This window comes from Rhinoderma darwinii, chromosome 12, assembly GCF_050947455.1.
Source record: "Rhinoderma darwinii isolate aRhiDar2 chromosome 12, aRhiDar2.hap1, whole genome shotgun sequence".
Lineage (NCBI taxonomy): Eukaryota > Metazoa > Chordata > Amphibia > Anura > Rhinodermatidae > Rhinoderma > Rhinoderma darwinii.
In genome coordinates this window covers 27,462,190-27,484,648 of record NC_134698.1, presented here as the reverse complement: position 1 = coordinate 27,484,648, position 22,459 = coordinate 27,462,190, and the positions used below count along the sequence as shown (strand labels likewise).

At 43.7% G+C, this 22,459-nt stretch overlaps 1 protein-coding gene across 1 annotated transcript; it reads left to right on the top strand.

Moving 5' to 3' along the window:
* The first annotated feature begins 13,661 nt into the window (after positions 1–13,661).
* LOC142665003 (uncharacterized) lies at positions 13,662–15,777 on the top strand. The gene is made up of 2 exons (XM_075844531.1): positions 13,662–13,858; positions 15,032–15,777. The coding sequence occupies exons 1-2, from the start codon at positions 13,801–13,803 to the stop codon at positions 15,748–15,750; spliced, it is 777 nt and encodes a 258-aa protein (XP_075700646.1). The 5' UTR covers positions 13,662–13,800; the 3' UTR covers positions 15,751–15,777.
* The last annotated feature ends 6,682 nt before the right edge of the window (positions 15,778–22,459 follow it).

Here is a 22,459-nt window from a genome sequence, read left to right as displayed (position 1 = left end):
AGGGGTAGCCAGGTTAGAGAGGGGTCAGACTATATTGATGGGGGGAGAAACAGAATGTGGGGAGAGGACTAGACAACAAGATAAGGAGATCCTTTCGTTACAAAACATCAGTATAAATAAAAAGGCCCGATTAATGTCAAATCACATTTCTGATAATAAAAGTGAAAAACTGACAGGCAAGTTAAAGTGTATGTTCACAAATGCCAGAAGTCTAGCAAGCAAAATGGGGGAGCTGGAGGCCTTGATACTGGAAGAAAATATAGATATAGTTGGTGTTGCTGAAACATGGCTGGACTCTTCACATGACTGGGCTGTAAATCTACAGGGTTTTACACTTTTTCGGAAAGACAGGACAAATAGGAAAGGTGGTGGTGTATGTCTGTATGTGAGAAATGATATGAAGGCGAGTGTGAAAGAGACAATAGTGGGTGAATACTGTGAGGAGGTTGAAACCTTGTGGGTGGAACTAGAAAGGGAGGTAAACACTGAAAAAATTACTTTTGGTGTAATCTATAGACCCCCCAATATAACTGAGGAGATGGAAGTTCAGCTATATAAACAGATGGGGCGGGCTGCACAGGCGGGTACTGTAGTGATAATGGGAGATTTTAATTTCCGGGATATTAATTGGTGTCATGGTTCGGCTTCAACTGCAAAGGGGAGACATTTCCTCAACCTGTTGCAGGAAAATTTTATGGGCCAGTTTGTGGAAGACCCGACTAGAGGTGAAGCTCTGTTGGATCTGGTCATTTCTAATAATGCAGATCTTGTTGGGAATGTCAATGTTCGTGAAAACCTCGGTAACAGTGATCATAATATAGTTACATTTTACCTATACTGTAAAAAACAAACGCAGGCTGGGAGGGCAATAACATTTAATTTTAAGAAAGCCAATTTCCCCAGGATGAGGGCTGCAATTCAGGATATAGACTGGGAAGAACTAATGTCAAATAATGGAACAAATGATAAATGGGAGATTTTCAAATCTACTTTGAGTTATTATAGTGCAAAATTTATTCCTACAGGTAACAAGTATAAACGACTCAAATTAAACCCCACATGGCTTACACATTCTGTGAAAGGGACAATACATGACAAAAAAAGGGCATTTAAAAAATACAAATCTGAGGGTACAGCTGTAGCCTTTGTAAAATATAAAGAGCTTAATAAAATCTGTAAAAATGTAATAAAATTAGCAAAAATACAAAATGAAAGGCAGGTGGCCAAGGATAGTAAAACAAATCCCAAAAAATTCTTCAAGTATATAAATGCAAAAAAGCCCAGGTCTGAACATGTAGGACCCCTAGATAATGGTAATGGGGAGTTGATCACAGGGGATCAAGAGAAGGCAGAGTTACTAAATGGGTTCTTTAGCTCTGTATATACAACAGAAGAAGGAGCAGCTGATGTAGCCGGTGCCAGTGCTGTTAATATATCAGTTGATATACTGAATTGGATGAATGTAGAGATGGTACAAGCTAAATTAAATCAAATAAATGTGCACAAGGCCCCGGGACCAGATGGGTTACACCCTAGAATTCTTAAAGAGCTTAGTTCAGTTATTTCTGTCCCCCTTTTCATAATATTCAGAGATTCTCTAGTGACTGGTATAGTGCCAAGGGACTGGCACAGGGCAAATGTGGTGCCTATTTTCAAAAAGGGCTCTAGGTCTTCCCCGGGTAATTATAGACCAGTAAGCTTAACATCCATCGTGGGGAAAATGTTTGAGGGGCTATTGAGGGACTATATACAGGATTATGTGACAATAAATAGCATTATAAGTGACAGCCAGCACGGTTTTACTAAGGACAGAAGTTGTCAAACAAACCTAATCTGTTTTTATGAAGAGGTGAGCAGAAGTCTAGACAGAGGGGCCGCTGTGGATTTAGTGTTTTTGGACTTTGCAAAGGCATTTGACACTGTCCCCCATAGACGCCTAATGGGTAAATTAAGGACTATAGGTTTAGAAAATATAGTTTGTAATTGGATTGAGAATTGGCTCAAGGACCGTATCCAGAGAGTTGTGGTCAATGATTTCTACTCTGAATGGTCACCGGTTATAAGTGGTGTACCCCAGGGTTCAGTGCTGGGACCCCTATTATTCAACTTATTTATTAATGATATAGAGGATGGGATTAATAGCACTATTTCTATTTTTGCAGATGACACCAAGCTATGTAATATAGTTCAGTCTATGGAAGATGTTCATGAATTGCAGGCAGATTTAAACAAACTAAGTGTTTGGGCGTCCACTTGGCAGATGAAGTTTAATGTAGATAAATGTAAAGTTATGCATCTGGGTACCAACAACCTGCATGCATCATATGTCCTAGGGGGAGCTACATTGGCGGATTCACTTGTTGAGAAGGATCTGGGTGTACTTGTAAATCATAAACTCAATAACAGCATGCAGTGTCAATCAGCTGCTTCAAAGGCCAGCAGGATATTGTCGTGTATTAAAAGAGGCATGGACTCGCGGGACAGGGATGTAATATTACCACTTTACAAAGCATTAGTGAGGCCTCATCTAGAATATGCAGTCCAGTTCTGGGCTCCAGTTCATAGAAAGGATGCCCTGGAGTTGGAAAAAATACAAAGAAGAGCAACGAAGCTAATTAGGGGCATGGAGAATTTAAGTTATGAGGAAAGATTGAAAGAATTAAACCTATTTAGCCTTGAAAAAAGACGACTAAGGGGGGACATGATTAACTTATATAAATATATTAATGGCACATACAAAAAATATGGTGAAATCCTGTTCCTTGTAAAACCCCCTCAAAAAACAAGGGGGCACTCCCTCCGTCTGGAGAAAAAAAGGTTCAAGCTGCAGAGGCGACAAGGCTTCTTTACAGTGAGAACGGTGAATTTATGGAATAGTCACCGCAGGAGCTGGTCACAGCAGGGACAGTAGATGGCTTTAAAAAAGGGTTAGATAATTTCCTAGAACAAAAAAATATTAGCTCCTATGTGTAGAAATTTTTCCTTCCCTTTTCCCTTCCCTTGGTTGAACTTGATGGACATGTGTCTTTTTTCAGCAGTACTAACTATGTAACTATGTAACTATGTAACTAATATTTACGGGAAATACCTGTGCGCCCAAGTGACCTCCCCGATGATCACTTAGGCGCGGAAGTTTTCCGGCTGCTTATTCTTTTGCCTAGGACAGGTGTTCACTTGATGCTTGTCATCCCCACAATAGAAGCAGAGACCATTCTTCCTGCGGAACTCTCTACGTTGTCGGGTGGACACGGAGGCCCCGAATTACATAGGGACCTCGGGAGGCATCATGGGGGAGTCAGAGGGGAAAACACAAAAACGTTCAAGTTGTCGTTCCCTGAGACGTCGGTCAAGTCGTACCGCTAAAGCCATAACCTGGTCTAGGGAGTCAGACGAGGGATAGCTAACTAGCAGGTCTTTCAGGGCGTTCGACAGACCCAACCTAAACTGGCACCTTAAGGCAGGGTCATTCCACCGAGAAGCTACGCGCCACTTCCTAAAGTCAGAACAATACTCTTCAACAGGTCTCTTACCCTGACGTAATGTCACCAGCTGACTCTCGGCAAAGGCAGTCCTGTCAGTCTCGTCATAAATGAGTCCGAGAGCAGAAAAGAAACGATCAACGGAGGAAAGTTCAGGGGCGTCAGGAGCCAAGGAGAAGGCCCACTCTTGGGGCCCTTCCTGGAGCCGGGACATAATTATACCCACCCGCTGGCTCTCAGAACCTGAGGAGTGAGGCTTTAAGCGAAAGTAGAGCCTACAACTCTCCCGAAAGGAGAGAAAAGTCCTCCAGTCCCCTAAGAACCGGTCAGGCAACTTGAGGTGGGGTTCAAGAGGTGAGGTGAGGGGCACTACCATGGTAGCGTCAGGCTGGTTGACCCTCTGAGCCAGGGCCTGGACCTGTAGGGAGAGACCCTGCATTTGCTGGGCCAGGGTCTCAAGGGGGTCCATAGTAGAGAATGGGACCAGGGTAGACTAGGTAATGGGCTTGTGATTAGGTAATGATAGGGGTAGGGAAACGGACAAGTGAGCCCTAATCTACCCGCCACTCTGTCCCTGCCTACTTGCAACGACCCGCCCTAGGCGACGGGGTACAACTGGGCGGCGGTCCCTACGCTCAGTAAGTGCACGAGACAAACAGACAAGGGTACACAAAGCTAAGGGAAAAGGGGCAGTTGCCCACGGCAACACCGTGAGCAACAAGAGAGGTGAACGAGCCGAGTCAAACCAGGAGTGTACGAGGTACCAAACGCAGAGCAGGAGAGTAGTCAGTAAGCCAGGGTCAGTATGGAGCAGGATCAAATAGTCAGAAGCTGTAGCTGGGCCAGGAAACCACACGAGAAGAATCACAAGCAAAGGAGGAACAGGAAAGGCAGGTATAAATAGACCGAGGGCGGGAGCTAGCTGAGTCTGGCCAGGCTGCGATAGGCTCTCCCACTTCTAAGCCTGCCAGCCTGAGTGGTGGAAGCTGGAGTCAGTCTCAGAGACATAGACTCAGGTGCCGACTGATTACCTATGGGCGCTAACCCCGAAGCTGTGCCTGGCAGATTCTTTACATTAGGTTAGTTTGACAACTTCTGTCCTTAGTAAAACCGTGCTGGCTGTCACTTATGATACTATTTTTTGTCACATAATCCTGTATATAGTCCCTCAATAGCCCCTCAAACATTTTTCCCACGATGGATGTTAAGCTTACTGGTCTATAATTACCCGGGGAAGACCTAGAGCCCTTTTTGAAAATAGGCACCACATTTGCCCTGCGCCAGTCCCTTGGCACTATTCCAGTCACTAGAGATTCTCTGAATATTTTGAAAAGGGGGACAGAAATAACTGAACTAAGCTCTTTAAGAATTCTAGCGTGTATCCCATCTGGTCCCGGGGCCTTGTGCACATTTATTTTATTTAATTTAGCTTCGACCATATCTACATTCATCCATTTCAATATATCAACTGATATATTAACAGCACTGGCACCGGCTACATCAGCTGCTCTTTCTTCAGTTGTATATACAGAGCTAAAGAACCCATTTAGTAACTCTGCCTTCTCTTGATCCCCTGTGACCAACTCCCCATTACCACTATCTAGGGGTCCTACATGTTCAGACCTTGGCTTTTTAGCATTTACATACTTGAAGAATTTTTTGGGATTTGTTTTACTATCCTTGGCTACCTGCCTTTCATTTTGTATTTTTTGCTAATTTTATTACATTTTTACAGATTTTATTAAGCTCTTTATATTTTACAAAGGCTTCAGATGTACCCTCAGATTTGTATTTTTTAAATGCCCTTTTTTTGTCATGTATTGCCCCTTTCACAGAAGGTGTAAGCCATGTGGGATTTAATTTTAGTCGTTTATACTTGTTACCTATAGGAATAAATTTTGCACTATAATAACCCAAAGTAGATTTGAAAATCTCCCATTTATCATTTGTCCCATTATTTGACATTAGTTCTTCACAGTCTATATCCTGAATTGCCGCCTTCATCCTGGGGAAATTGGCTTTCTTAAAATTAAATGTTTTTGCCCTCCCAGCCTGTGTTTGTTTTTTACAGTATAGGTAAAATGTAACTATATTGTGATCACTGTTACCGAGGTTTTCACGAACATTGACGTTCCCAACAAGCTCTGCATTATTAGAAATGACCAGATCCAACAGAGCTTCACCTCTAGTTGGGTCTTCCACAAACTGGCCCATAAAATTTTCCTGCAACAGGTTGAGGAAATGTCTCCCCTTAGATAATGTCAGATTAGACAAATGGGCTCTGAGCCTTAAGGCCCAACCTAGGCTTCGTCATTAAGGGGTTAAGTCCTGTAATTTGTGAGTAGGGGTCTCCATGGATTGGATTTTTTTCCAGCACATCTCACAGATGATCGATTGAATTAAGAATATGGAGGCCAGGTCAACACCTTGAACTCTTTGTCATGTTCCTCACATCAGTACTGAACGATTTTTGCAGTGTGGCGGGGGCATTATCCTGCTGTAAGACTGCACTGGCATTAGAGAATACCTTTACCATGAAGAGGTGGATTTGTCTGTAGCAATGTAGCAATGGTCTGTGTCAAAAAACAGTATGGGAATATCAAAATAACTACCATAAGTTCCCCATAGAAAATTGTGCCATATTCTGTCAAATCAGATGAAATTCTAGTGTTGGGTCCCAGTGACTCCAACTGAGGGGCTTGCATTAAAAAAAAAAAATAAATCATTATTAGTTTTTAGCATTGGATAAAGCAAAGGAGAAACAACAGGAACCTCTCAGAGGAACCTCTCAGAGAGCGACGCTGTGCTCCGTATAATGCAGGAGCAGTAGTACAGCGAGTACATAGAGTACAGCGGGGCCGATCACATGACGAAGAGTAGTGTTGTCACCAAAGAAGACTGTACAACTAGACTTCCGGTTCCTCATCAACGCTATAAAAATCTATGAAAATCTCAGAAACAGCACCAAGGGGGACGGGAATGTATATTAGCGGGTTTACTCACATGTAGCATCTATGGCCGCGGGCTGTCAGTTCCACTCACTTCCTGACGCCCACAGCCATGGATCTGTGAGCGCTGGTCCCCATCTCACTTCCGCTCCGGTCCGCCAGGGTGACGAATGGAAGACGGCATTTAACACCCGTGACGGGCAGTACGAATACGTAGTGATGCCCTTCGGACTGTGTAACGCTCCTGCAGTGTTTCAGGAACTCGTTAATGATATCTTCCGAGATCTCCTCTATATCTGTGTTGTTGTTTATCTCGATGATATTTTGATTTTCTCCCCAGATCTGACGACTCATCGGAGGCATGTCCGTCAAGTTCTACTACGATTAAGGGAGAATCATTTATACGCCAAGCTGGAGAAGTGCGTCTTTGAGAGGAGTTCTCTGCACTTCCTGGGCTACATCATATCGGATCAAGGTCTCAAGATGGATCCTGAGAAAGTGAGAGCTCTGCTGGAGTGGCCACGTCCTCAAGGTCCGAGGTCCATACAGTGTTTCCTGGGATTTGCCAATTTCTACCGGCAGTTTATCCCAAACGACTCATCACTGACATCTCCTATTTCCACCCTTACCAAGAACGGTGTGAACGCCAAGGTGTGGACCCCAGAGGCAGAGTCCATATTTTTTAGTCTCAAAAAAGCCTTTACTTCTGCCTCAATCCTCTATCATCCTGACGTATATATACAGTTTTCTTTGGAGGTGGGCGCCTCTTATGTTGGTGCAGGCGCACTTCTGTTCCAAAGGAGCCCCAAAGGAAAGGCAGTAGTATGTGGCTACTACTCGAGACTTTTTTCTTCTGCAGAGCGCATTTACTCTGTTGGGGATCAGGAGCTACTGGCCATCAAATTGGCCCATCCTAATCTACACCGACCACATGAACCTCACCTACAGTGAAGGTAATAAGTATTTGATCCCTTGCTGATTTTGTAAGTTTGCCCACTGTCAAAGACATGAACAGTCTAGAATTTTTAGGCTAGGTTAATTTTACCAGTGAGAGATAGATTATATTTAAAAAAAACAGAAAATCACATAGTCAAAATTATATATATTTATTTGCATTGTGCACAGAGAAATAAGTATTTGATCCCTTTGGCAAACAAGACTTAATACTTGGTGGCAAAACCCTTGTTGGCAAGCACAGCAGTCAGATGTTTTTTGTAGTTGATGATGAGGTTTGCACACATGTTAGATGGAATTTTGGCCCACTCCTCTTTGCAGATCATCTGTAAACCATTAAGATTTCGGGGCTGTCGCTTGGCAACTCGGATCTTCAGCTCCCTCCATAAGATTTCGATGGGATTAAGGTCTGGAGACTGGCTAGGCCACTCCATGACCTTAATGTGCTTCTTTTTGAGCCACTCCTTTGTTGCCTTGGCTGTATGTTTCGGGTCATTGTCGTGCTGGAATACCCAGCCACGAGACATTTTTAATGTCCTGGTGGAGGGAAGGAGGTTGTCACTCAGGATTTGACGGTACATGGCTCCATCCATTCTCCCATTGATGCGGTGAAGTAGTCCTGTGCCCTTAGCAGAGAAACACCCCCAAAACATAATGTTTCCACCTCCATGCTTGACAGTGGGGACAGTGTTCTTTGGGTCATAGGCAGCATTTCTCTTCCTCCAAACACGGCGAGTTGAGTTAATGCCAAAGAGCTCAATTTTAGTCTCATCTGACCACAGCACCTTCTCCCAATTACTCTCAGAATCATCCAGATGTTCATTTGCAAACTTCAGACGGGCCTGTACATGTGCCTTCTTGAGCAGGGGAACCTTGCGGGCACTGCAGGATTTTAATCCATTACGGCGTAATGTGTTACCAATGGTTTTCTTGGTGACTGTGGTCCCAGTTGCCTTGAGATCATTAACAAGTTCCCCCGTGTAGTTTTCGGCTGAGCTCTCACCTTCCTCAGGATCAAGGATACCCCACGAGGTGAAATTTTGCATGGAGCCCCAGATCGATGTCGATTGACAGTCATTTTGTATGTCTTCCATTTTCTTACTATTGCACCAACAGTTGTCTCCTTCTCACCCAGCGTCTTACTTATGGTTTTGTAGCCTATTCCAGCCTTGTGCAGGTCTATGATCTTGTCTCTGACATCCTTAGAAAGCTCTTTGGTCTTGCCCATGTTGTAGAGGTTAGAGTCAGACTGATAAATTGAGTCTGTGGACAGGAGTCTTTTATACAGGTGACCATTTAAGACAGCTGTCTTTAATGCAGGCACCAAGTTGATTTGGAGCGTGTAACTGGTCTGGAGGAGGCTGAACTCTTAATGGTTGGTAGGGGATCAAATACTTATTTCTCTGTGCACAATGCAAATAAATATATATAATTTTGACTATGTGATTTTCTTTTTTTTTAAATTATATCATCTATTTCTCACTGGTAAAATTAACCTAGCCTAAAAATTGTAGACTGTTCATGACTTTGACAGTGGGCAAACTTACAAAATCAGCAAGGGATCAAATACTTATTTCCTTCACTGTACCTTCAGTCCGCTCAACGACTAAATCCCTGTAAAGCCAGGTGGCCGCTGTTCATCACCCGTTTACAATTTGTGCTCCACTACGTCCCGCTGACAAGAATTTGAGGGCCGATGCCCTGTCCAGGTCATTTGAAACGGATGACACGGTGGAGTCTCTTCAAACTATCATAGACCCGTCCTGCATTATCACTGCCAATCCTTTGCAGGTTAGAGACATCCCTCCGGGGAGGACTTTTGTTCGATTAGCAGGCAGGAGAAGAATTATCCGATGGGGACACAGTTCTAAACTGGCTGGGTACCCTGGTGTTCGTAAAACCCGAGACCTGATTGCTCGTCACTTTTGGTGGCCCACGCTGCCCAAGGATGTTGTGGACTTTGTCTCTTCTTGCACGGTGTGTGCTTCTAACAAGGTTACTAACTCCAAGCCTGCCGGCCTCCATCAACCTGTGCCTATACCCAATTCCACCTTGCAGCACATTGTGATGGACTTTGTCACTGACCTTCCTCCCTCAGCAGGATGCAACAGTGTCTGGGTGGTGGTGGACCGGTTCTCGAAGATGGCACATTTTATCCCGCTGACCGGCCTACCTTCTGTTTCCCGAATGGCGAATCTCTTCATCCAGCACATCTACCGCTTGCATGGCTTGCCCTTCACATTGTGTCCGATCGGGGGTTTCAATTTACCTCGAGGTTCTGGAGGGCTCTCTGTAAACTCCTGGATGTGATATTGGACTTTTCCACAGCCTATCACCCCCAGTCCAATAGGCAAGTGGAGAGGATCAACCAGATCATGGAGAATTATCTCCGTCACTTCATTTCCTTACAGCATGATAACTGGGTACAGCTTCTTCCATGGGCCGAGTTCTCGTACAACAACCACACAAGCGAGTCCACCACTTCCACTCTGTTTTACATTGTATACGGTCAACATCCTAGAGTCCCTCTTCCAGTGTCTACTACTTCACAGGTACCTGCTGCTGACTCTGCATTTGGGGACTTCCTGTAAATCTGGCAACAGACCCGGGCATGAAACAAAAAGCGGATACAAGAAGAGAGCCGCCGCAGTATCTTCCAGGTACCAAAGTCTAGCTGTCCTCATGGAACATTTGTTTGAGGGTGCCTTCATACAAGTTTGCTCCAAGGTTTCTCGGTCCTTTTGAGATTCGGCAACAGATTAACCCTGTCTCCTATAAACTGCATCTGCCTCCTACCCTCAGAATCCCCAACTCCTTTCATGTGTCCCTCCTGAAACCAGTGGTCCTGAACTGCTACAGCAAGACTTCCTGTTCCACAACTGCTCCCAGCGGTTCTTCTGATGTGTTCGAGGTGAGGGAGATCCTGGACTGCAAGAGGGTAGGAGGAAGGACTTTCTATTTGGTGGACTGGAGAGGGTTTGGTCCTGAGGAGAGGTCCTGGGAGCCGGAGGAGAACCTTGATGCCTCTGCTCTTGTTAAGAAGTTCCTCTCTCGCTCTAGTCCCAAGAAGAGGAGGGGGATACTGTAGCATCCAGGGCCATCGGGTCCACTCACCTGACGCCCGCAGCCATGGATCTGTGAGCGCTGGTTCCCATCTCCTTACCAGGAGACGCCAGCGCTCACTTCTGCTATGATCTGCTCTGTCCCGTAGGGTGCGCGCGCACGCTCGTGCCCGCTCTTAAAGGGCCAGCGCACGCACATGTAGGAAATCACCCTCATCAACACACATGATTTCCTGGACTATAAGAAGGGCCCAACCCATCTGATCCTTGCCTGAGCATTGTTAGTATACCCTAAGTCTGTCTTTTAAATGGCCCCTTATTGTTTCCCGTTCCAGTTGTTACCCGTGCCCTGTTACCCGTTCCTGTATCCCATACTGTGTTCTTGTTCCTGTGCCTACTAGATGGAGTCGTGTCTACTGCACCTGTGTCATCCGCCACGTCCTGTGTTACCTACCTCCATCCGTGCCAGAGCTGCGGCCACTGTCTGGACTATCCTGGTACCCTTGTTCGGGACTTTGTATTTCTGGGGTTCCCTGTTGTTTGGCCAGCTGCCTCGCTGCTATGGTGGTGCGGCCTGTTGGGTCCACATACCCACAAACCGTGACATCACATAATGCAGTGAGAACACTGCTAATCATTTTTAGTCCCCGCATAACCCCTTTAAGATGCATTGTGTACAAGCAGTGAATCCACCGCACCTGGCCACGTTTTAACCTCCTTATTCTCTCTCCTCCTCTTGTAGGTGTTGGTCCTGAGCCTTGTACTTGGAACCACCATGATTTGCTTAGTGACCCGTATCTACTAATGTCTGGGGACTGGTACGTCATTCTATTTTATCCTAATACTAGATGTATACTGTGATAATACATCACCTGTAGTGTTACTGTCAAATCTTCCCCCTGTACATGGACATAACTATAGCCCTAGTAGCCATAGAAGCTGCCATGGGGCTCTGATGCTGAGGGGGGCACCTTTGGTTGCCAAAACGTCATTAGTTTTTGTAAGGGAAGATCTGCTTTATAGCACCATAACCTTTCAATGCTGCCTAGCCCCTTCCACGACAACCAACGTGTATATATACGGTGTAGGCCAGGAGGGAAGTATGGAGTGGGGTCACGGACTAGGCTCATTCCATAATTTGCTGGTGTTGGTTGTATGTTACAGCTGACAGTTCACTGCGACGAGCGAAATCGTAGATTACTACGATCCCACTCGTTTAACCCCTTAGATGCTGAGGTCAATAGTAACTGCGGTAACTAAGCCATTAGAAAGATGGGGTGGCCATCTCTGATGGCCCATTGCCCCCCTGCGATTGCGGGGTGCCGATGGTTGTCATTGCAGCTTGGAGGACTAATGTAGGCCCTCAGGTCTGCCATCTATGCACCCCTGGCAAGGCTTAATAAGAGCAGGTAAAGAACACGATATACTGCAATACATTAGTATTGCAGTATATCCTGCAAGCGATCCAATGATTGCTGGTTTAAGTCCCCTAGAGGGCAAGTAAAGAAAGTAAATTACAGTTAAATTAAGTTTATATATACATATATATATATATATATATATATATATATATATATATTTATATATAAAGTTAAAATATTAAAAGTTTAAAAAAAAGCAATGTAAAAAAAGTTAATTAACATAACTTGTATTGCCACGTCCGTAAAAGTCAGAGCTATAACAATATAACATTATTTAACCCACATGGTGAATGCATTAAAACAAACAAAAAATGTCGAGGGCAGAATCACTGTTTTTTGGTCATCTCCCACAAACAATGGAATAAAAGATGATCAAAAAGTCTCATGAACCAATAAAAACGACAGCTCGTGCCACAAAAAAACAAGCCCTCACACTGCTGCAGCGACGGAAAGAAAACAAAACGTATGGCTCTCAGATAATGGCGAAACAAAACCGCGCGGTGATCTCCATAAATACTAAACCCAAAAAACAATGGAGAAATCAGTTTTTTCCTATTTCACCCCACAAAGAAAGTTCTTTCAGTTTCCCATTTCATTAGTACAATAAATGGTGCCATGAAAAACTACAACTCGTCCTGCAAAAATCAAGCCCTCATATGGATATATCAACAGGAAAATAAAAAAGTTGTGGCTTTTGGAAGGTGAGGAGGAAAGAACAAAAATTAAAAAATTAAAAATGGCTGCGGCAGGAAGTGGTTAAGGTCTGATCCCCACAATTGTATTATGGCTCATTGCAGGAGGTGTATATTTAGGGCTTACTAACGGGATTGTATCTTGGCATTTGAGGTCAGAAAAATAAAGTAATGGGGGGCTCATTTTTTACTTTGCTAGAGCACGCCCTATCTATCTGCCTCTCACATATCCGTCTCATTTATATGCGAAGTTCTGCGGCATTTTCTATCACTATGTAGTTGACTTTGTGAAATTTTATTTTTGTGCTGATTTGGGTTGAAATCTAAAATTAAAAAGTTATTTTCAGTCAGTTGGTTTGGTGTAAATGTCTGTCACAATACGGCCCTCATCCAGTGTAATTTGTACATCCAGATAGTGCAGCTTAATGTCGCTGATTGTGACCCCCAGCGATCAGATTTAATCTGTGATGGAACTTTAAAAGTGTTGAATTCCCCTGCAGCGCCACCACAGGAGAAACTAAGCATTACACAGTGAAATCAATAAGAGACTTGTCCTTTCTTAACTTAGAATTCCCCAATAGGGTATTTACAATGGGTTTCTTATACCAGACAACCTCTTTAGGTTATAAAGGATTTTTATTTACTCCAGAACCATCTAGTTTTAGAAAAATAAAGTTACATTTCCACCTCTCCATTGTGGTAATCTGTTACTAAGACTTTTACTTAGATGAATTGTGTGCTACAACATTTACTAAACAATTATAGAGAAAAATTTACTAAACAAATATTAGAGATTTTCAGCTGCAATATGTAAATATAAAAAAAAATAATATATATTTATTTATTTATTTATTTGGAGGCTTTGCTGCAGTGATTGGTATAATGCAGAGCAGGGGACCGTTTATGACATACCGTAAGCATTATGACATCACTGCAGGCAGTGATGTCATCAGAACAATGGAGGGTGTGGCATCTATAGCAGTGACATCACAATGGCGTGAAGTTCTAAGGACCCCAAGCGCGGTCACATCAGTGCCATATCTCGAGTTGATGCTGATGCTGAAACTTCACTTGGTTTTTCAAAGAGCGAATTTGTGCTACAAAGCGACTACTACATCATCTGTTCAGAGCACTTAAACACCAGTGCAACTTCTGAACATCGTGGTAGATTCCCTCTTATTTGAGGAATCCCGTTTTTCCATTGTTCCTGAATTTAAACATCAAGCCGCCTGCTACAAGGAACAATGAGTTACCGAGAACTCTTGCAGCTTGCAATAGACGAAAGTTCCCGGATAAATCAAGGTAAGTGGAACTTGTTATATCAGATACATTTAGGCTAGTTTCACACAAACGTGTCCGTTTTGTGTCCGCAAAAAATGCACCGTTTTTCAGTTGCAAAAAGGGATAATTATTGGCTTTTGGACCAAGGGCGGCGGTATTTCTCAAACAGCGCAGATGTGAACTGTTCGCGTGCTGCTGTGGTGACAGTGTATCGTGAGTGGACAAATGGCACCATTAGGAATAACGGACATGGAAACTGCAGAGCACCACGTGCCATGTATTTGAGAGGTGAACGTTGGCTACCAGACATGTGTCTAATACAACAGTTCAGCGAACCCGACTGCGTATGGGGCTCCGAACCCGACGGATGGTCACTGCTCCTATGTAACAAAGGTGCATCAGAGAAAATGGCATCAATTTGCACGGCAGTATTGGTCTCAGAGCACCGATGATTGGCAAAGGGTTGTCTTCTCCGATAAATCACGTTTTCTGCTTCATCGAAAGGATGGACTTTACAACCATTGCTGGAAAAAGCTGGCGGCGACGTCAGCGTCTGGGGTATTTTTCCATGGCATTCTCTCGGTCACTCATCCATATGGAAGGCTCTGAACCGATTTAGATATGAATCCATCGTTACAGATCACATCCACCATACATGCTGATTGTCTTCCCTGGAGCAAATGGAATTTTAAAGCAAGACAATGCGACATGTCACACGACTATAAATGCCCGACAGTGGTTGGAAGAGCACGACCAAGACTTCCAAGTACTTCCCTGGCCCCCTATTTCTCCAGACTTGAACCCAATTGAGCATCTGTGGGACCACGTCAATCGTGTTGTTCGCGTTATGGATCCTCCCCCACGCACCCTCCAGTAAATGTGGGATGTATGGAGTCAGCGAGGCTCCACATATGAGACCACTGACCAGCACCTTATTGAGTCACTCCCAGCCCGTCTACTGCTGTCCGTGCTGCACACGCCGGTTACTCTGGATATTAGTAGTAGTTATAATAATGTGACTCACCTGTGTATGTATTCATAGTATCAAAACGGTTGTCCAAGATTAGAAAAACATGGGAGCTTTCCTCTAGAAAGAAGGCCACGCGAGTCCATAGGAAATGTCTGGTATTGATCTTTTTTCCCATTTTTTCTGTACATAATTAATATATGTTATACACATTGTTTCACATCTAGGCATTGCTGATGGAAGATTAAGATCTGGACATAGAAGGCGTCAGAGTGTGGAGCAGGATGAAGACCATGACAATGTCCCCGACAGGAGACGAAGACGTGGTCAAGTTCCACCGCGCCGTAGGTTGCAGCAAGAAGGAGCGGACAGAAGCCGGTCCCCATTACGACCTGAGCCAATAGAACAGTCTGAAACGACAAGTGGCCGTCGTATTAATAGTGAGACCGAGCTCAGAATTCCTGGAGAATCCCAGCCTGGGTCTACTCCATCAAGTACTCAGGAGAGATCCGAAAGGCTGGAGGAACCAACACAAGACCCCAGCACCAGTGAGCCGCTACCAAACCTGCAGCCGTCCAGAGAAGGAAGCAGATCTCCTCAGCAAACATCTAACAGGCTGGTGGAGCCAACACTAAGCACCAGTCAGCTGCTTCCCAACCAACAGTCGACAACAGAGACCACAGACAGCAGACCTGTGCAGAGAAGACAACGTCGGCGAGGCAGGAGAGGCAGGCAGATTGATAGACTCCCATCTCGAACCTTTACTGAAAACGAAGACATCCAGTCCTGCACTATATGCCTAGAGGACTATGAGATTGGAGAGCAAGTCACCGTTCTGCCATGTTCTCACCTATTCCATCTGCCTTGTATTGCACATTGGATCCCGACAAATCCACGCTGTCCCTTGTGCCGCGTCCATGCCTTTCAAAGAAAGAGGAGGAGATAAGTACCAACAGCTGTGGTACAGAAGAAACACCAGCAGTACAGGTATGATCACTGACATCTATAGTATTTTTGTGAAATCATGGCTGGAGCTTCGGCACCAGTATATTGCTGAGTGATTATCGTCTGGTCTGATTATTTTTTGTTTTGTCTACAGTACCACCTAGTCTTCTTCATCATCTTCACCTTGGACGCCAGAATCTCAATCTGCACAGAGACCTAATAATAAAAGATCCCTGATGCCGTTTCCCAGAATCCATTTATGTGATACTGGAATTTCCCTTCGGGGATTAATAAAGTTATCTTATCTTATTTTATGCCTGGGACTGCCTTCTATCTTGGATATTTCATATTCCATCTCGGTTGGATTGGCGTTTCAACTACTACTACGTTTTGGCCTAAGACTTACATTACGCCTTAAAACTGGTGAGAATGGTGGCGTTCCCATGTTTACATAGGAGCAATGTAGGCCCCAAGATTACAATATTTAGGGTGATTGATATATATTGTAAAAATAAAAAGCACAGAAGAATTACTCTTTTTTTAGGGTATGTTCACAAAAGAAGTGCAAGTCACTTCTTGGGCCGCTTTTGGAGTCATTTTTCCTAGACAATATTGAAAACAGCTCCAAAAACGGCCGTAAAAAACGCTGAAAACCTTGAAAACAGCTCTGTATTTTCAGATATTTTTAAGTTTGCGTGTGAACATACCCTAATTTCCATCAATGTACAAATGAAAAGAAATTCATCCAGACATAACATTAAAACCACCAGCCTTGTGTAGTCCTCCTTGTGCTGCCATAATAGCTCTGACCCGTTGGGACATGGATTTCAGAAGATCTTTAAAAGTGTCCTGTGGTATCTGGCACCAAGACGTTAGCAGATCCTTTAACCCCTTCCTGCTCCTTGACGTTCTATTCCATCATGTTATGGCAACAGGAGGCCTAACAATGGCCTCCGGGTTTGTCATCTATGGAAGCCTAGTTTGTCCTGCCTTAGGTTTGCTGTCAGTGAGTAACTGACAGCACTTTTACACTGCACTACGCATGTAGTGCAGTGTATTAGAATAGCGATCAGGGATTCCTGACTTTAAGTCACCTAGTGAGACAAAAAAAAAAAACAGTTGTATAAAAAACCTTTTTTCAATATTAAGTCCTTTATTTAAAAAAACAAATTGTTAATTAATAACTATTTTTTGTGGTATACACCACATTTTCGGTAATTTTTTCTGTTTTTCACTGAATGTATCAACCAAATTTTACCACTAACATAAAGTTCAATGTGTCACCAGAAAACAGTCTCTGAATCACTTGGATAAATAAAGGCATTCCAAAGTTATTACCACATAAAGTGACACATGTCATAGTTACATAGTTACATAGTTTGTACGGCTGAAAAAAGACACATGTCCATCAAGTTCAACCAAGGGACGGGAAAAGGGAAGGAAAAAATTTCTACACATAGGAGCTAATACTTTTTTGTTCTAGGAAATTATCTAACCCTTTTTTAAAGCCATCTAATGTCCCTGCAGTGACCAGCTCCTGCGGTGACTATTCCATAGATTCACAGTTCTCACAGTAAAGAAGGCTTGTCGCCTCTGCAGGTTGAACCTTTTTTTCTCCAAACGGAGGGAGTGCCCCCTTGTTTTTTGAGGGGGTTTTACATAGAACAGGATTTCACCATATTTTTTGTATGTGCCATTTATATATTTATATAAACTAATCATGTCCCCCCTTAGTCGTCTTTTTTCAAGGCTAAATAGGTTTAATTCTTTTAATCTTTCCTCATAACTTAAATTCTCCATGCCCCTAATTAGCTTAGTTGCTCTTCTTTGTATTTTTTCCAACTCCAGGGCATCCTTTCTATGAACTGGAGCCCAGAACTGAACTGCATATTCTAGATGAGGCCTCACTAATGCTTTGTAAAGTGGCAATATTACATCCCTGTCCCGCGAGTCCATGCCTCTTTTAACCGGTTAAGGACTAGGCTGTTTTACAGCTAAATGACCAGAGCAAATTTCACAATTTTGCTATGCGCTTCTTTAGATGACTATAACTCTGCAGGTGAATAAAGTTCATCTTTCAATTTTACAATCTTTTTAAAGGACAGATAGGGGTATTGTTTTAGTGGCATTTGTCAGTATATATAATTTTTTTTTTCTCTAAAGTGGGCAAAATTGGAAAAAAATGCAAGAATTTAGCAAATGCGTCAGTTTATGCCAGTATTTTTCACACACGGTATGGACGACGGACAAAATTAATCTCCTTTCACATTCTTCCACTTCTCCCGTGCATGGGGATACCAAATATGTGTGCCTTATTCACTGTGCGGGCATGTGCCAGGGCTTGGCATAAAAGGAGGCTTTTTGGCCTTTTCGGTCCAGGAATTTTGCATTTGATTTTATAGCCGCATACTGTTTTCTGGGGGGTGTAATGCTGCTGAAACATTAGAATCACCCCATAAATTACTTCATTCACACAAGTAGACCCCACAAGGTTTTCTTCAAGGGGTTTATCATATTTTTAGACAGTCCAGTTTTCTTCTGAAAGTTTCTTGAATAAGATGGATCAAAATAAAATTTGCAATTTTTTAGCAAATGCGTCAGTTTATGCCAGCATTTTTCACACACGGTATAGACCACGGCCAAAATTCATCTCCTTTCACATTCTGCCACTTCTCCTGTGCACGGGGATACCAAATATGTGTGTCTTATTTATCACATAGAGATGTAGGAGGGCGGACGATAGAAGAAGCTTATTTCACAAATCGCTTTTTTCAAAGCTGGTTTTACAAAACTCAACAGAGTTTCTATAACACGTCCAAAATATCTGCTCTTGAAGCCGAGATCCCAAAATATTCATCTAGGGGTATAATGGGAATTTATTTTTTGGGGTTTTCTAAAATAAGAAATTGCAGGTTTATGCAAATGGAGCTCTCCAGCAGATGAACTTTATAAAAACATGCAAACATGACATCCACCCCCCAGACACCCATTCCCTCCCTCACCCTTGGAGTAAAATCAGGGGAAAAATAAAAACGTAATGTAGGGCAAATATATTTTCAACGAATTAACTAAAATCTAATAATTCAGAACAGTGTGGTATTTTTTAAAACATGGCTCAATGCACAGGCCTGGTTGCGAGGGACATGAGGGACAGAAATATCGGGAATCTTTGCGGTGCCCGTCTTTTCTGCAGACGCGGCACTTTTTCTGGGGGTTGCTTCTGGTTGGTGTTGGGGGAATCCGACTGATGAAGTGTCTTTCTGTCAGTCGCGTGACATCCTCAGACTGGGGGCATTCTCGGGTGTCCTGAACATAAAAAATGAGGCCTTGCCACCTGTAACAGATAAATGGCCACTTTTTTGTACCAGGTTTTAGTTTTGCGTTTTACTAGATAGGGCTGTAAAACCTGGTCGCTTAAATCCACCCCCCCCATGTACTTGTTATATTCGGACACGCTCACTGGTATGTGCTTGTCCGATGTTGCCCCTCTTTCCCTCACTGCCACTGTTCCTGCGGTATGAATCGTGCTTAGCACATACACATCTTTGCGATCCCTGAACTTGACCGCCAGCAATTCCTCAGATGCATAAGCACAGGAATCCCCCTTTACCATGCGCTTCCCCACTAATTGCTGTGGAAAACCAATTCTGTTTTTGCGCATGGTACCACATGCCCCAGTCCTTGCAGCATGCAAATGCCTAAACAGGGGCACACTGGAATAAAAATGATCACAGTACAGGTGGTACCCCTTGTGAAGCAGAGGCTGCATTATCTCCCACACAATCTTACTGCTGGTGGAAAGATCAGGGGGGCATCCAGGAACATTTATTGTGCGGTCCCGCCCTTCATAAATTCTGAAGGCGGTGGTATATCCTGACCCGCTTTCACACAATTTGTAGAGCTTAACGCCATATCTTGCCCTTTTGGAAGGTAGATATTGGCGAAAGCTAAGTCTGCCATGAAAGTTGAGGAGGGATTCGTCCACGCTTACATTCTGCTCAGGGGTGTAGAGTTGCAGAAATAAATTATTCAGGGAATTTATTAGCGGTCTTATTTTGAACAACCGATCCCGGTTTGCATCGGTACTTGGGGGGGCTTGTGCGTTGTCATTGAAGTGGAGGAACCTCATTATTGTCTCATAACGAGACCTGGGCATTACTGCAGAATATACTGGGGTGGCTTGGGCGGGTCTTGTTGACCAGTAAGACCTAATGGAGGGCTTTTTGACAATACCCATATTTAGGGTGAGCCCCAAAAAATGTTTTAATTCCAGCAAATTGGTGGGCGTCCAATCTCTGGCATTGGTGGATGAAGGTTTCTGCCTTATATATTGCGTGGCATATAAATTTGTTTCTTGGACAATCTGATTTAGGATGTCGTCCGTTATAAATAAATGGAAGTAATCCATTTGGATAAAATTTGTATTGTCCACGGTTATGCCAGGAGTGGCAGTAAATCCGTGGATTCTAGGCCCAAAAGATGGGGCAGGTGCCCATACAAGAGCCTGGACTGGAGGGACCAGGCTGTCCCGTGCTACAGCGCTACTTGGCCCTGCGCTTTCAAGTTCTGCAGTTTCAACTGCATCAGGGACAACGTCCCCTGAAGATGAACCTGAAGTGACGCTGTCATCGTCACTACCTAAAACAGGTTCCATCTCGGACGCCATCTCTGATGCGGTCTCCGACTCAGACCACAGCATGGCGTATGCCTCCTCGGCGCTAAACAACTTCCTCGCCATAACGTAACTAACACTAACTAAACAAATTATTTTTTTATTTTTATAAAACACACAAACTAACTGGTATATATATCTACACTACCGCTAACAAAAAAAGAAACCGCTATTGCTATATATATTATATATATGTGGATATATATATAATTATATACTCCCTACCTGCCTATTCTAATAGAATAAAAGAAAGAAAGGTAGATAGATAGAAAAAAAGATAGATGGATAGATAGATTGTATAGATAGATAGAAATCTATCTATACAGAGAATGTTTTATGAGTGTAACTGTATTTTTTTTCACTGTAATCTTCTGCCAGCAATTCTCCCGAGTCTCTTCTTCTCCTCAAACTGAAACAATGTTTGAGGAGAAGAAAAGAGGCAGGAGATTTACTGCCAGAAAAGTCAAAATAAAGCAAATGTGGTCGCTGTGATAGGTTTTCACAGCGACCACATGTTCAGGGACCATCAGATTGGTCCCTGATACTCTGCCCAGTGCCCAGAGCTGTTGGTAACAGCGAGGGCACAGGGCTGTGTGCACGCGATCGCGTGCACACTGTTTTCTATGCAGAAATGCATGTGATCGCTGTGATTGGTTGTCACAGCGATCACATGTTCAGGGGCCAAAAGATTGACCCCTGACATTCTGCCCAGTGCCCATGGCTGTTAGCAACAGCCAGGGCACAGAGCTGTGTGCACGCGATCGCGCGTGCACAGTCTCTGAAGTGCCGCCGTAAATAGTCTATACGGCGGACTTCAGAGACCCTGACCGTAGGTCGTATAAATACGGCCAGCAATCGGGAACCTGTTAAGGGAACACTTCAGACAACACTGATAGACTGTGTTAGACTAAATCCACACCAGTCGCAAATCCAGAAACTCTTGGTGTGAATTTGCTGCCAAAAACAGTGTGCATTAGCCGCTGTAGATTTTCCTGCGTATTTCACTTAGAAGCTAAAATAAAGTAAAAAACTTTAGACTTTGTAACTTTGTAAGACTGGCATGCAGCTGCTCGGACCCCGTGCCATGAAGCTCCTGGGGCGCAGTGCTTGTGCAGATATTAATGCCAGAGGAGGTCTGTACTCTGCAGTTATTGAGTCAGCAGAGCGTTGGCGACTTTTATACACTAAACGCCACAACACTCGGCGCCCGGCTGTGTAACTTTACGTGGTCCCCACTTCGTGGCTGAGTTACTGTGGCTCCTAAAAGCTTCCACTTTACAATAATATCACTCACAGTTGATGGTGGAATATCTAGGAGGGAAGAAATATCACGTACTGACTTGTTACATCGATGACGTCCTATTACAGGACCGCGCTGGGATTCAGTGATGTCTTTACAACGACCCGTTCTATCACAAATGTCTGTAATGGCGACTGCATGGCGAGTTCTGGATTTATACACCTGTGGGACTGAATGAAACACCGGAATTCAATGATTAAGAGCTGTGTCCCAATACTTTTGTCCATATAGTGAACATCCGATTACATATTTGATGTAGACTCAAAATATACATGTTAGCGATCAATTCCAGAAATACGATTTATTGGTAATTCGCCTTCCATTACTCACCACTGATATCATCTATATTATCCGTCATTACTTCTATGCCGAGAATCTGATTTATGATTTCATTACTTGGGATGGGAAGTAATGCTAAAAAAAAAAGGCTGTGTGAACATGTCCTAAAGGTTCCCAAACACATAACATAGAATGTCTGCCGACTATCTAATGTGTATGGGGGTATCCTGACCCCCCCCCCCCACCCCCGGTGGCAGATGTTGGGCAGAAAAACGATAGATCTAACATGCCCGATCCCTTGTTTTCCCAGGAGATAAGTAGGTGGCAGAGGTGGCTGAGCCGAGTCAAGGGTGCACGTACAGTATATGAGGGAGTCAAAAAGAATAGTTGTCGATCGACCGACAGCCATTGTATGTGTTTGGGCAGCCAGAGGCATTTTTTTTTCTTTTTTGATATTCT

What these genes read in the sequence shown, in the direction of transcription:
- LOC142665003 (XM_075844531.1), top strand. Translation starts at nt 13,801, where the DNA reads ATGAGTTACCGAGAACTCTTGCAGCTTGCAATAGACGAAAGTTCCCGG. An exon ending in AAGTTCCCGGATAAATCAAG is followed by an intron (nt 13,859 to 15,031) that starts GTAAGTGGAACT and finishes TTTCACATCTAG; the next exon opens with GCATTGCTGATGGAAGATTA.